This window comes from Zootoca vivipara, chromosome 10 (assembly GCF_963506605.1).
Source record: "Zootoca vivipara chromosome 10, rZooViv1.1, whole genome shotgun sequence".
NCBI classification, from domain to species: domain Eukaryota; kingdom Metazoa; phylum Chordata; class Lepidosauria; order Squamata; family Lacertidae; genus Zootoca; species Zootoca vivipara.
Genome location: NC_083285.1, coordinates 28,771,760 through 28,787,274, shown reverse-complemented (window position 1 = coordinate 28,787,274; position 15,515 = coordinate 28,771,760). Strand labels below are relative to the sequence as shown.

At 40.2% G+C, this 15,515-nt stretch overlaps 1 protein-coding gene across 2 annotated transcripts in view; it reads left to right on the top strand.

Moving 5' to 3' along the window:
• The window catches only part of ZFC3H1 (zinc finger C3H1-type containing), a 34,858-nt gene extending 20,174 nt beyond the window's left edge, over positions 1–14,684 (top strand). For both annotated transcript variants that reach the window (XM_035128385.2, XM_035128384.2), the window contains exons 19-35: positions 23–124; positions 284–403; positions 1,066–1,249; positions 2,278–2,464; positions 2,995–3,186; positions 3,997–4,234; positions 5,647–5,752; positions 6,177–6,375; positions 7,025–7,119; positions 9,196–9,306; positions 10,076–10,180; positions 10,265–10,430; positions 11,160–11,260; positions 12,325–12,426; positions 13,033–13,072; positions 14,233–14,295; positions 14,421–14,684. In XM_035128385.2, coding sequence (XP_034984276.2) covers positions 23–124; positions 284–403; positions 1,066–1,249; positions 2,278–2,464; positions 2,995–3,186; positions 3,997–4,234; positions 5,647–5,752; positions 6,177–6,375; positions 7,025–7,119; positions 9,196–9,306; positions 10,076–10,180; positions 10,265–10,430; positions 11,160–11,260; positions 12,325–12,426; positions 13,033–13,072; positions 14,233–14,295; positions 14,421–14,558 — 2,249 coding nt within the window. In that variant the 3' untranslated portion in view covers positions 14,559–14,684. The remainder of the gene's footprint in view (positions 1–22; positions 125–283; positions 404–1,065; positions 1,250–2,277; positions 2,465–2,994; positions 3,187–3,996; positions 4,235–5,646; positions 5,753–6,176; positions 6,376–7,024; positions 7,120–9,195; positions 9,307–10,075; positions 10,181–10,264; positions 10,431–11,159; positions 11,261–12,324; positions 12,427–13,032; positions 13,073–14,232; positions 14,296–14,420) is intronic.
• Positions 14,685–15,515: the final 831 nt, after the last annotated feature.

The window sequence follows — 15,515 nt, the reverse complement described above, 5'->3', positions numbered from 1 at the left end:
TATTGCTACCATCTTATTTCAGAAAAATATGTTGAAAAACTATTTGGTGTAAACAAAGATCGCATGGCAATGGATCAAATGGCTGTTCTTCTTGCTAGTAATGTCAATGAAAGCAAAGGTCACAGTAAGTAACTTTTTAATATCTCAAGATCCAGTCTACAGCAATATTCAGTGGGTTTTTTTATAAAAAAGTTGTAGCTGGATAAGTAAGATTTGCTTTGATGATAAAAACATGGTGTAAAGAATTTAGTGTATACTTCAATTTTATCTCTCTTACAAATAGCCCCTCCGTTTACAACTTGGAAAGACAAAAGGAAATGGAGACCTAAGCACTGGGAAAAAACTCATTTGGACAGTGATATCAGCAGTGAAGAGGAACAGTCTTCTGGACCTATTAAATATGGTAGCATTAATTATAATGCAACTAAATCTGGAATGTTAAGAGTAATTTTGAAAAGGGGCAAAAAATGTACTTGAACACATTTACTTGTCTCCCTTCTTTATTTGCCCTGTAGTGATAAAACTGATATAGGCATATAGAGCTGGTGGCACAGGTAGGTGGCACCATTTCCACACAGACCCAGTGAATCTTAGGTTTGAAAAAAACTTCTTTGATGCCTAATTTTAGCAGGGGGCGGGGTGTTCTAGGATCCTGCTGGAGCTAGGAAAGGCCCCTGCAAGTATATGTGTGCCTGTAGGCACTGTGTTGGCTTAGTGGTCAAGATTCCTGTGCCTGAGTCAGTCAGTCATGTTAATTGGAAGAAATTGTCCTGAATGTCTTGCACTGCTGTCGCTCATGATTCAGCACTGATTCATGTAACAATCAGAAAAAATCAAAATGATTAAGTAAACTTCTAATAGATTAGACGAAAGTCGCTCAATTTATTTTGCCATGACAATTACTGTTTGTGTGTGCACATACTGTTTATGGGTGTATTTGGCTTTTAGTAGATTGCTTTTTATTCACACTGAAGTAATAACTCGCTGCAACTTAAAATGAAAGTTGGATTTCAAAACATGAAAGTTGTGACAGTCTTTAAAAAAGGGAATTGTTTTTATTTGCAGCTCCCGCAGTACAAAACAGAATAAACCTTCCTGCTCTGGATGCTGTTGTGACTCCTGATGATGTTAGGTATTTTACAAATGAGACCGATGACATTTCAAACCTGGAAGCAAGTGTACTTGAGAACCCATATAACGTTCAGCTTTGGATCAAATTGGCCTACAAATACCTGAATCAAAACGAAGGGTGGGTAATGATTTCTTTGCAAACAAATCAGTTGCACTTTTTGTCTCAAGCTTCTCACCTGTGCTGTTGGAAGCAAGCTTTGTCACTAGCATCAAAGGACAATGTACAAATAGGTTATTGTTTTAAATCAGTGGGGGTGTGTGTTGTTTTGCTCTTTTGTTGTGCACAGTCCAGGGACGCGGGTGGCGCTGTGGTGTAAACCACTGAGCCTTGGGCTTGCCGATCGGAAGGTCGGTGGTTCGAATCTCCGCAACGAGGTGAGCTCCTATTGTTCGGTCCCAGCTCCTGCCAACCTAGCAGTTCGAAAGCACATCAAAGTGCAAGTAGATAAATAGGTACCACTCCGGTGGTAAGGTAAACAGCATTTCCATGCGCTGCTCCAGAAGCGGCTTAGTCATGCAGGCCACATGACCCGGAAAAACTGTATGCGGACAAACGCCAGCTCCCTCGGCCAGTAAAGCGAGATGAGCGCCGCAACCTCAATGTCGTCTGCGACTGGACTTAACTGTCAGGGGTCCTTTACCTTTACCTTTTTTGTGTACAGTCCAGAGTAAGCATAATAAATTATTATTATGCTTTAAAGTGTTTCATTTCAGCATGGAAATAGTAAAAAGAGCTTTCGTTTTAAGACAAATGAAGGATACAGTTGATTGGATTTCTAATGTTAGTTTTCTTAATTCAGGATGATAAAATGGAAAACTCCTTAAGCAAGATGGTAGAAGTCATTTTCAGATGTTTTACATCAGGAAGCAGCAGGTGTCTGAGAGTTTTGGCAACAAACTGCAGTTGTCCTTTACCATCCACAAGTGCCTTAGAGTTGCTTTGCAAATTCCCTGATCAACGCCTTTTCCCCTTTTCTCTCTTCCTCTCACTGCTGCATTTCAAACCCCTCAAACTGCTTTAAATACAGAAGAGAAAAAGGTCATGTATGAAGTACAGAGAGCTTCTGAAGGGGGAAATGCACGTGCATGCCTTGGCATTGTACCATGATGTGAAAATGAATGTATTGCTTTCCTTTCTTATTGAAGATCATCCGCCGAACGCTTAGATTCTGCTTTAAATGTCCTGGCTCGAGCACTAGAAAATAACAAAGAAAATTCTGAAGTCTGGTGTCATTACCTCAAGCTGTTTTCAAAAAGAGGAATTAAGGAAGAGGTGCAAGAAATGTGTGAGACTGCAGTGGAATATGCTCCTACTTATAAGATTTGGTGGACAGTAAGTTTGATCACTGGAAAAAGTATATATAGTAATTTTGAAGTTCGTACACATCAGCACACTATATCTCACTTCCATATATGTTTAATTTGAAGGCTTCCACTAAATAGCTTTTAAAGCTCAAAAAGAACTTTTACAAAAGCTTCAATTTAGGGTTTCCTTTTTCCTGCCACAGGGAATATAGAATCCCATAAAATGTACCAGATAAATGGGGTGCCCGCTTCAGGTTCCTTTCAGATTACCTTGTATCCAAACTTCCACCACAACGTCATGCCTCCAGGTTAATAGAAAGCAAACCTCTGGAATGTCACTGTGCATACACAGAAGCGCTTTAGACACTTGCACACAGCTCTTTAGATCCTGAAACAAAATGAGATGAATCCTCAAATGTTTTCGAAACAAACAAACAAAAAATCCTTCCAGCAGCACCTTAGAGACCAACTAAGTTTGTCATAGGTAGGAGCTTTCGTGTGCATGCACACTTCTTCAGATATTCCTCAAATGTTTTATCTTTCTTAACTGCCACTCAGTTTCTAAACCTGGAAAACTCGTTTGATGGAAAGGATTATGTGTGTGGGAGAATGTTACAGTTCCTGATGGAGAGTCCAAAATGTGAAGAGAATCTGGATCTTCGGTCCTTTCACTTGCTGGAGATGTTGCTGTATAGAGTTCACCTAAGCCTTTTCACTGGGAAATATCAAAATGCTGTTGCGTTATTCCAGGTACCTGCTTATGTATATCGTGTTATGGTGGTTATATTTTCATCAAAGAGATTTTTGGCTTTGGCATCCATTGCTGTTTTGTCCTATATATCTAGTTTCAAGGTAATATTGCTGCTGCACTACTCAATAGCAGATGAGAGCAATTTTCATACAGACCAGAGTGTGCTTCCCTACAGTTGTGAAAAAATGCTTGTAAATATATCAGATTACAAAATCTCCACCATTTTTACTGGGTGTTCTAGGGAGCAGGGACTTCAGTGGTCTATACAGTGTTTCCCAACCTTGTGCCTCCAGATGTTTTGGGACTACAACTCCCATCATGCCTAGCTAGCAAGACCAGTGGTCAGGAATGATGGGAATTGTAGTCCGAAAACAGCTGGAGGCACAAGGTTGGGAAACACTGATCTATACTACTGTCTGTGATTAAATGTTCCTCTTTCACATGGCCTACCAGTGTAATATGTGGCCCGTTGCATACAGTTTTCAACATTTGTGTCTTCTGCCATCTCAGTCCTTGTAGAAATAGTTTTAACTGCAAATTTATTTATTTCACAACATTTATATGCTGCTTAGTTGTAATAAAACCTTAAAGCATTTTTTTTAAATGTGAGTTTTGGATGCAGAACAAATTTGGCCAGGCAAATTTCTAAAACCTGAAATTCTCCAGTTGTGACCATGGGATCTGTTTAGTGAAACAAAATATCCAAGCTTGATTGCTAGAATATATTTCTGTGACTAGGCATAATATAGCAAGGTTGCCCGTTATTTAAGTTGTCAGATTTAATCATCATATAACTTTCTTCTCCACAGAATGCACTGAAGTCAGAAAGTGAAACGGTTTTGGTGCAACACCTAACCATAAGTGACCGCTGCCTAGCTTGGTTATCCTATATACATCTGATTGAGTTTGGTGATCTCCCCGTCAAGTTCTATGATCCTGCCAATAGCAACCCTTCAAAAATAATGAAGAAGGAGCCTTTTTTAATACCTTGGAAAACAATTGAAGATGTGAAAGCTGATCCTGATACTTTGTTAGCTGTATTTGAAGGTGAGGTTACCCATTTAAATTCACCTGTGCTTTATTTCTTGAATTAATAGTGATAGAATATCTAAAATAATTGTGCTATGGTTTCGTATGTAGTGGACTGTTGCTTTTCAATGTGTAGTCTCTTGTAGTCTTCATTGATTCAGAGGCAGTTTGCTTATGCTTAGCATGTATAGGAGAACCCATGACTTCTATCCTGTACAAGTCATCTGGGAGTAATCCCATGGAGCTTGCTTCTGAGTAGAATCCATGTGTTTTACAGCAGGACAGTTTATTGTAGTGGATTGATTGTGCAGACTGGCGTGAGAATTTCTTCCTATAGGTTTAAAAAAACGTAATGTTTGCAGCATTGACAGCCATACAAACTGCAGCCTGAGGAACAGCAGGCTGGTTGGGACGAGCTGTTGAATGGATGCTGGGAGGCCCTTCACCTTGAGGTTTAGCATGCTGTTGTGTGAAGTTCCTTCACCCCCCTCCCCTAAATGCACTGGCAGATAGGTTTAAAGGAAAGGGCCCCTTTACCTTGTTTTTTTTAGCAAGCAGCTGGGTGAAGCACCTCCCCCTCCTTCAAAAGGGGGTGGGGGCTTGGGTGAGCTGTGGAAGGATAGGCGGGGTGTGTGTGTGGAGGGATGAAGGGAGGGGAGTTGGTCAAGGAAGGACAAAAGGGGCTTGTGAGTGCAGCAAGCAGGGAAGGGAGTAGTAAGAGGAATCTGTTTGGAACGAGTAACTGAACTGAGAAGACAGCTTCCTAATGTGATCCTGCATGTTCAGTAATTCACATGTATGTGTACACAAAGGAAAATCTTTAAATGTTCATAAAAAATAATTTTGCTTTGGGAATAATCAGTGATAATTGGAAGACTGGCTTTGTTGCTTTCTTAACAGTGTGAATGAACTCGGATCTTATTTTATCTCTTCTGGTTTTCAATTATTATTATTATTATTATTATTATTATTATTATTATTATTATGTATTTTTGTAATGGGATCTGAAAACTTACTTTTGTCAGCTTGGAAAATTTACATCTTCACCGCTTAAAGAAACTCTGAAATTATTTCATATCTACTGTATATTCCTGCATATAAGACTACTTTTTAACCCAGGAAAATCTTCTCAAAAGTCGGGGGTCGTCTTATATGCTGGGTCATATTTCTTATACGGCGAGTATATCCCAAACTCTATATTTTAACTGGAAAAGTTGGGGGTCGTCTTATACGCCCAGTCATCTTATACGCTGCAATATACGGGTAACTAAAGCACAGTGACTGAAATGAAATGCATGACTACATTGTCTGCCCCCGCCCCCCAACCTCATCAAAATACAGGTGTATTTATATGTTGACATAAGCTTTTTCTGTGGTAAAGCTTTGTATTTGTGAATGTGCTATCTTACTTGATGTTTGCTTGTTTTTAGATGCCATCCAGTCCTGCATCAGTGAGGATTCTACAGCTGATGAAAGAGTAGTTCTCTGTCTTCCGCTATATAGAAACATGGTCATTTTGCAACAGCTGTTAGAAAGGTAAGTCACTGTTGCAAAATTGCTATTTTTTATATGCTGTGTTAAGCATTATGGGTTATATTCAACCAGGTTTGACTCAAGAGTAGAACCGCTAGAATTAATTGCTGCAAGTTAGCCAAGGCAATTAATTTAAATGGGTCTCCTGTGAGTAAAATTTAGCTGAATACAATCCTTTGTCACTCACCAAGCATTTTTGTACTATTTCCCATTTTTCTGGTATTAACACAGATGAATATAGCAGCAATAAGAAAGGAGGTTCATGCCCAATGTCATGATTAAAAAAGAATAGGTAATAGGAAAGAGTGTAATAGCTCACAAGATTGTCTTGGAAGTTTTTCTTCTGGGTCACGTGTCTTTTTTTAAATAAGAAAAGTAATCTGCTTGCTTGTTCATTATTATTTTTCTTACACTGTTTTCATTCAAGGTGGGAAGCTGCTATTGAGCTTTGTAAATCACTCTTGAAATTAAACCCCATTGACTGCCGGCTGCTAGAAGCACTAGTTGGTTTGTACTTGCGGACAGGCCAGATGGAAAAAGCGTGTGATGTGTGGCTTACAGCATTTGAGAAACACCCTCAAAATGCCCAGGTTTTCTACTTTATGTGCAAATTCTTCATTCTGCAGGTAAAACACCAATGACTTTATTCAGCTTTTTATAATGGGTTGGAGAGAGACCCAAGTTTATTTAATACAAAATGGTGACATTCTGAGTACATTACAGTGAAAGGATTTGACCAGGAGTTTGATTTTCAGACTTGAAGCAGCTGAGTTTTTGTTTTGCCTAAAGTTGTTGTTGCCCGCAAAATCTAAAAAAAAAAAAAAAAGCTGGAATGTGAATCTGAAGGGAGTGGTTTATTGGACGATGTAGAACAGCCTCCTCCAGATGATTGGGACTCACCGGCTCCAGCTTGGGTTGGTGAGAGCTGTAGAGGAAAACATCCGGTTGGGGCATGCTGGCGTTAGAATGTGACACAGATGTTGCTACAGTCGTGTGAGACTCTTTCTTTATCCTTCTTTTGTAACATGCAAAAGAGTGAGCTGATGCATCTAATCTGTGGAGAGATCAAAAAGTTCATCCTTGAATGTTCACTATTTGAAGCGCTGCAGAAAATTTAGGTAGCATTCTGCTTTTGGGTAATGGCTGCCTACCCTCTGCATCACTCCTATAGCAGCCTTGGTTTTGAAGGAGCCATTAAAATGTATTACGCAGAAGTTTGATTTGTTCTTCACATTTTGTAACTTTAGTCCAATGTCACTTACTCTCTCATGACAGAATAGATCAGATAGCATTCCTCCACTGTTGCAAGCCTTCGTTGCAGCATTCTTCGAGAGTGTGACTCGAGACAACAGTCCTGTGGATCTGTTACGGTAAGTCTAGCAAGCAAACTAATCATTCCATGCTGCCATGAGCTCGGTTCCATTTATAAAATTTCTGCATGGTTACTTGTAAAAATGCTTACGTTACACATTGCCATTTTGCAGAAACCTTAGTTGCATGCAGAACTTTATGGCGATGCTGTCCTTAGATTTCACAGTACAGTGAAAAGCAATTCCCGTGTTACAGTGGTACCTCGGTTTATGAACACAATTGGTTCCGGAAGTCTGTTCATAAACTGAAGCGTTCATAAACTGAAGCGAACTTTCCCATTGAAAGTAATGGAAAGTGGATTAATCCGTTCCAGACGGTCCGCGGAGTAACCGTTCATAAACTGAAGCGAACTTTTCCATTGAAAGTAATGGAAAGTGGATTAATCCGTTCCAGACGGGTCCGCAAAGTACTTAAACTGAAGCGTTCATAAACTGAAACATGGGTGTAATTGGTTCCGGAAGTCTGTTCATAAACTGAAGCGTTCATAAACTGAAGCGAACTTTCCCATTAAAAGTAATGGAAAGTGAATTAATCCGTTCCAGATAGGTCCGCGGTGTTCATAAACCGAAAATTCATAAACCGAGGTGTTCATAAACCGAGGTTCCACTGTATTTTATTATTTGGCAATTTGTGTGTTGAGTGTAAGGCAACTAGTGCTTGTGATATAAAAGTAGACAAATACTTTTAGAAAAGTGGTACATAGCTAAGTCGAGAGAGGCCATCATTTCTTGAGATATTCGGATCTTGAGATATTCGGATCGGATCTTCTGCTTCTCCCTCCCCCCCACCCGACAGAGCCAGCAACCCCGCAGCTCCCCAGGGGGAGGCAAATGGCGAAAAACCCGCCACGCCATACTTCGGCTCTGGGACTGGCTCTGGGACTGGCTTGGCGGTGGCAGGAAGAAGGGGAGGAATTCCTCCCCTTTTTCCCGCCGCCGCCAAGCCAGTCCCCCAGCCGAATTGCCCACTGCCGCTTCGACTTCCTCGGCTACGGCAAGCAAGCAGACAGCTCGCCTGCTTGCCTTCGCCCAGGAAGCGCTGTCCCATGCCAGCGCATCTCCAGCATGAGACGGGGCTTCAGAGCGGCGGTTGGCGGAGCGGCGGTTGGCGGTTGTCTCTGCCTCCAATCCCTGTGTCCCTGGCGCACATGCGCAGTACCCCAGGGACACACGGGACAACTTGGACGCAGGGACAACTTGGACTTTATTATATAGGATAATATTTTGCTTAAGAGACATTATTTTTATTATTAAAATTGGTATACCGTTGTATATAGGGACCCAGGTGGCGCTGTGGTTAAACCACTGAGCCTAGGGCTTGCTGATCAGAAGGTCGGCGGTTCGAATCCCTGTGACGGGGTGAGCTCCCGTTGCTCGGTCCCAGCTCCTGCCAACCTAGCAGTTCGAAAGCACGTCAAAATGCAAGTAGATAAATAGGAACGGCTACAGCGGGAAGGTAAACGGCGTTTCCATGTGCTGCTCTGGTTTGCCAGAAGCGGCTTTGTCATGCTGGCCACATGACCTGGAAGCTATACGCCGGCTCCCTCGGCCAATAATGCGAGATGAGCGCGCAACCCCAGAGTCGGTCACGACTGGACCTAATGGTCAGGGGTCCCTTTACCTTTACCTATACCGTTGTATACCTGCTGGTGTCTGGGCAGATCACACATATTCGTATGTTCACATTAGATTGCGAAAGGATTATAACAAAGCGTTCTTCAGACATCTCTTAAAAAGCAAATTAAGCATATCTTAAATACATTTCTTTGGCATCTCCGTCACTGTTTTGTTTTCACTTGGAATCAAACTAGATGCCACAGTAATCCTTGGCACAAGGGAATGCAGAGCATCATGGTTTTGAAACGCAGCTATGCTCTACGCTACAGATGGGAAAACTAGACAAGTGGCTACCATTTTCAGTGGCTGCCATACGCTTCTTGCAAATTCTAGTCTGGCTCTTACTTGCTTGGAGATGCCCATAGGTGGTGTATCCACTCTTTGCTCAGATTGCTTCAGGTTAGGATTGTTTCGGTGTAGTGAACATTTGTCACTCTGAATAAGGACTCTTTATTCTAGATATTTTTTGAATTTCCCAATGCCAATTGAATTCACACCGCCTGTGTATAAGGGAAGCTTTACAGAAGAGCTTTTAAACCAGCAAATTCCTTACTTGTGGCAAATATACTGGTGAGTTTTTCCGAAGTCTGATAATTTTTAAATATTGCAACAATTTTTAAGTGAGGAACTACAGATGGTTGAGGAGGCAGCTAATCTTGTGTTATATTTAAGAGCAAATGTAAGGAGTACCATGTTTATCCTGGTTTCTGCCAGTATCCTTTAGGATTTTGGTATTTCTGCCATGAACATATACCATGCACTGCTTTACTTGCCCTTCCTTATGCCATTTAGCTTTGCAGTTTGGTGTTACAAACATCTGTTGTAATTTTTTTTTACTTAAAACACCATGAAGTTAGTTGTGTTTAAGTTTAAAATCAGAAGACAGATGTGCGGCTTGAGCCCTGTGTCCTACACTTTAGTTTTGAATTATATATAAATGGAAGAGAGAACTTCTTAGAAGTACTTAGGCAGCTGGCAAAAATCCCTTTCTTCAAATGCTTACATTCATAAAGTGTAAGGAATTTCTACTACTTAAGTACTCCCATCATCTGCATCGTTGGCCGCAGTATTTTTCTTACAGACATTTAGTCCAAAAAGATGGACAGCTGTTTTGCTGACTTACATTAACTACATTAATTTCAATATTAATTACCAGTTAACCACTGTGAAGAGTTAAAGTGTTGAAACACTTTCAAAACTAGGAGACATTTTGTACCTCTGATCATTTTTTGGCTTATACTTGCATAAAATGTCAAGCTTCTCCATTGCTCTTTTCTTTTACAAAAGGCATGTAACCGTATCAGAAAAGCTAACACTGTTTTCTTTCAATGATTAATAGCTTATACCAGTCTCTTAATGGAAGTTCTGGAGATGCAGTGGATGCTTATGAGGCAGCTCTGGGAGCAGTTATGCAAGAGGAAATAGTTCAGCAGATTTGGCTAGAGTAAGTTTAAATGACAAAACATTATAACTGTAAAAGTAATGCATTTGGAAGTGTTAACACCTGGGTTTCACTCCTCTTTTTCAGTTACCTTGTTTTCATCAATAGCAAGGTTGTCAGATCTAACAATCAAGTTCAAGAATTCAAGCTTTTTACAGATCTTGTGAACAGATGTCTTGTTACAGTCCCCACCCGTTACCCTATTCCATTTAGCACCGCTGATTATTGGACCAACTATGAATTCCACAACAAGGTATAAGTATTTTGGTAATTCAAATACAGGACTCCATATATAAAACTCGTTATGCTGAAATACATGTAGGGTTTCCTTTGCATTTTGTTCAACACGAGCTAAAATACCAGTCCTGTAAGGGAAATGAGAACTGAACACATATACAAAAGCTCATTGCTGCAGAGTGTGTACACATCTGCGCAGTGACTAAACTTGTAGAGCAGGCATCCCCAGACTTCGGCCCTCCAGATGTTTTGGACTACAATTCCCATCATCCCTGATCACTGGTCCTCTTAGCTAGGGATCATGGGAGTTGTAGGCCAAAACATCTGGAGGGCCGCAGTTTGGGGATGCCTGTTGTAGAGTATCAATTTCTCTAAAATGTTTTGTAGGCTGGGGATTGGTGAACCGTAGAAGCTTAGTGTTGCTGTATAGGGAAGGGTTGTCTGTTACACTTTGCTTTCAGAGCTGACCTCCTGCAGGTTCCTTAGGTTGCTTGGAGATCATCCTTGGCTGTCACCTCTGAAATACTGTATCACCTGGTGCCTGAACCAAATTCCCCTGTGTTCTTCTTGCTGTGGTTCATCTTTGGGGCCACTGGTACCTGGAAGAGCCGTTTGTAGATGCTACTACTAACTCAGTGCCACTGTGTTCATCATCAAATTCAAGAGAGTGTGCACGTCAGTGTTGGATTTGTGAACAAAGTAGGCAGTTTGAATTACCTAACGTCTTGAAAATTAACCTTTACAGGTTATTTTCTTTTATCTGAGTTGTATTCCGAAGTCTCAGCATTCCAAAGCATTGGAAAGATTTTGCTCTACCATGCCTGCTAATCCTGGACTTGCATTCAGGTAAGAGAATATCGGCGGAAGCATTTAGAAGCAAGTACCTGTTTTCCCCGATGCCCTTTAAAAATTCTACTTGCCATTTTCTAAGCTGGAAGGCTTAGTGGGGCTTTCTTTGAAGAAAAAAACAAATCACAAAGATTAGATCTAGAAATAAATAGTCTAGAGCAGGGCAGGGCTTGGGTCTCCAGCTGCTTTTGAACTACAGTTTCCATCACCCCTGACCACTGGCCCTGCTAACTATGGATAATGGGAGTTATAATCCAAAAACAGCTTGGAAACCCTGGTATAAAGCAAAGAGAACTAATACATAACATGTATTATTTCAGCTTGTAGGAAGGCTTAGAAATCATATTAACAGAAAACCGTGAGGAGAGGAATTCAGTGTTGCTCTAAGACAGAGCTTTCCAAACTGTGGGTCTTGACACTCCTCCCAGGGCTGGAAAAGGGTTGGTTTGCTAGTAAAACTGAATTACTGTGTCACAAAATGATGCATGTCTAAAAAGTGTGTCACCAACATGAAAAACCTGGAAAGTCTTGCTCTTAAAGTGATCATTACATTAGGGCAAGCATTTTGGTTTGTTAGATAGAACAGACTCTCTCCCCCCCCCCCCAATCCCCGGCATTATGTCTGGGTGTTTGTGGGACTCATTCTTAGACCAAGTAGGTTTATAAGATCACTGGACGGAGAGGCTCCACTTGTTATTCCAAAGTATTATTATTATTACAACTACTATTATTGTGAAAGTCTGAAAGTCATACAGAAAACGATTACTTCAAGTTATTGCTGCTAAAGGTGGTTCTTCAAGCTATTGAGTGATACGGTGTACTTGGTTTTTCACGCATGGCTTCTCCATTTGGGCTTTATTTTTGTTAAATAAACCATGATACGATATGATGTCCTGATGTGTACAACCGCAACAGAGAGTGTACTTTCTTTTTCCCATGACTGTACTCTCACTTGCACCTCTCCCCCCACCCCCTGTTCAAGCTTTTAAAAGAGCTTAGTATTATTGCTTTGCATTCTTACTCAGCACTGCATGTTTCCCTTTGCTCCTTTGTCACTGCAGGCTGCTTCAACAACACTGGGAAGAGAGCAATGTCCAGATTCTGAAACTACAAGCCAAGATGTTTACATATAATATCCCAACATGCCTGGCCATCTGGAAAATGTAATTCAACAGTCATACACCTGTTAACATAGATAATTTTTTTAAAAAATAAGGTTTGCTTCATAAAGCTACATTTGAAGTAGGCCTTCAAATTTGGTTTTATGCTAGAAAGGTTTTTCATTGTTGCAGTCTTTCCACATACTTTGGTTTAGACAGATTCCTGGCACTAATGTCGTAAAATGAGGACTTGCTTCCCATACCAAAAATATTTCAGAAGTAAGTATACCTTGTGTGTCTAAGTAAGGAAAATGTGTTGATGGATTTTATTGTTGCTGCTTTGGAATGTTTACCATTAAATTATTGACTTCTGTTTCCCTCCTCCTTTCTACCCTCCCCTTTATATATCATAATAGCAATATCCAGTGGTGATGAACTGATCTTTGTCTGCAGTGTTTGTACATAATGGGAACAACTGAAATGTCTTGCTCATGTAAGATTGTTTATGAAATGGATCTTTTTTGTCTCTTCACTATAGATTGTCATCATTGGGAGTTAGTCTGTTACTTTCCAGGACTTTTATAGTTCCATCCCATACTCAGTGTTCTTCCCATAAAGATATTCGGTATTCTGCAAAAAAAATAAGTCATTTTTATTTCTTCCCTTCAGAGCCATTGCTGCTGAGTGCTTTCTAAAGGGACAGAGAGAGGTATGTAAGAAAAGCTTATTAAAATAGCCAGTAGCAAAGATACTTAACTAGCCTCACCCCTGGGTTTAATGATCTACAACTAAAAAGAAGAAGAAGCTTGAGAACAGTGTTCTTGCTAAGCTAGCTTTAGAGTAAGAGATCTGCTGTCTGCTCTTCAGAAATTGTGTCTGCTATCAAATGAAGGCGAGGAGGAAGAAAGTTTGTGGCTAAGTCTTTTTTCCTTTTAGGTTAATTCTGTCAGGGGCTTGATGTGCTAGAGCCAGACTTGGTTGAAACACAGACTTTTTGCATTCCTGCGGCTTTCAAACACAATAGTTTGCCAACACAAAGAACACATTAATTTAACATATTTAATTCTTCTCACTTGGTCACATAATGCTCATTTACTATGCAATCCTGTACATGTCAGAAGCAAAACCTGATTATTTGAATGAGGCTTAGGTCCCAAATAGCTGTCTCCTTTCCTACAAACTAGATAAGTGTCCAAGGAGTTAAAATTAATTTGGCAGTCCCTGAGCTACAGAAGTCTGACATCTTCATTCTGTAATTTTTCACATGCTGATGAAGGCACACCTCTTTACTCTGTCCTTTGACATCTAAGATATGTATTTGGGACCCATCTTGTTCCTTTTGGTATAATCTGTGTTTTTAGAGGATGTGAGTATTGTATTTTTAAATAGTTACACCCTGGGTCCTCACTGTGAAGGGTGGATAAGAAATCAGAACAATTAATTCATCAGTAAGTGGGTTTAGGATTGCAGAGCCTTTAAATAACAAAAGAAGCTTAAATTCAACAAATAAGTCTTCAGTGACTTGATCAGTGCAAACTTTTGAATATATGGCACACAGAAACTTGTTGATGTAGTAAACCAATTCAGTCGATTTGAAATAGGGACAGATAGGACTCTCTTAACTTGCTTCTAAGCATTTACGATGTGATCATCAGGCTTCCATGTCTCATCTACAGCCTTAAAACTAAGCCCTTTTTGAAGAATGTAAAACTCTTAAATCTAGCAGTGGCCCTCAAGCATTTCCCTGCCATAGCTTCACCATTCCTAAGCTGTGTTACAGGCACATAAGACAGAAAAAAGTGCATTTTGCGCAACAAACATAAGTTTTGTTAGGATAACATTAGATTGATTTTTGTCTCTTCTTTACAGGTCCATCACTTATATCAGAGAGCCTTTCAGAAGCTACCTCTTTGCGCAACCCTGTGGAAAGATGTAATGTTTTCTTCTTATGTTTCCGTTTAAGGTTTCATTTCAATTTTCTGCATATCCCATGTCCATTGATGTGGTGATATTCTAGCTCTGGCTAAATCTTATGTCTGCTTCACCATCTCTTACAGCAGCTCCTGTTTGAAGCATCAGGAGGAGGTAAAACTGATAACCTGAGAAAACTAGTTTCCAAGTGCCAAGAGGTTGGAGTCAGCCTAGATGAGCTTTTAAATTTAAACACTTACAGAACAGAAAGCACGAATCGCTGAACACTGGGTGCAGTCAGTGCTAAGTCCTATTAAATGCCAAAATCATTTGAATGATTCTCCAGGCTGATCTCTGGCTTTAGGCCTCTGAAAAGCAGATGCGCAAAGCTGAGCATATCAAGTCTCTCTCTGGCCTGCTTTCCTTGAACCTGGAAACAATTGACATGATCGCCTCCTTGGATAAATGAATGTCCTCTATGGCCTGCTTCTGGGCCCTGCCAGACTCTCATAACATCATGTACGTAAGTATAGTTCATCCCAATGACAGACTTTAAATGTGTTAATTATTATTTTTTTATTTTCAATTTTTCATTTTCTTTTGTGCGGTTCCTGATTTCACTTGACGCTCGCACTGATGCCTGAGAGATCTGTGTTTGGGGCTAATAATACGGGCTGAGTTTACAACAAAAACAATCGGTCCACTTTGTTTTCCTCCCAACCCCACCTCACCCTCTTTCCAAATCCCTTTTTCTTTCGTTTTGGAGATTCGTTTTCATTGCAGGATATAAAAACAAAAGCAGCCGCTCTTAAGGAAAGTAACTGCCATGGCCACAAGTATGCTTTTTGCACTTGAAGGCTCAATGAGGGTGGTTTCCTGCCCTTTCTGCATTCTGGACTTGTGGCAGAGACTTAAACTTGAAGATTAAAGATACAGTTGCAATTGCCAGTGCATCAGAACCTAAGAGTGGTCAATTTATTATGTGCAATTTTTTGTAAAGAAATTTTAATTTATAATAAAAGTTTAACAGTTAATAATATTGAACTGATTTGTATTAAAATACTACTCTGTAGTATTGCCATTGTTTATACAAAGATATTTTGAATATAAGTTTTAAAAAAACCTCCTGTTTCCATTGTCTTAATTAAGCTGGTGCAAATGGGGGGGTCGGTTGGTTGGTTTTGCTTGTCAATACATGCACAATAACTAGGCCACTGGACACATTTCCCATTAATTTCCCC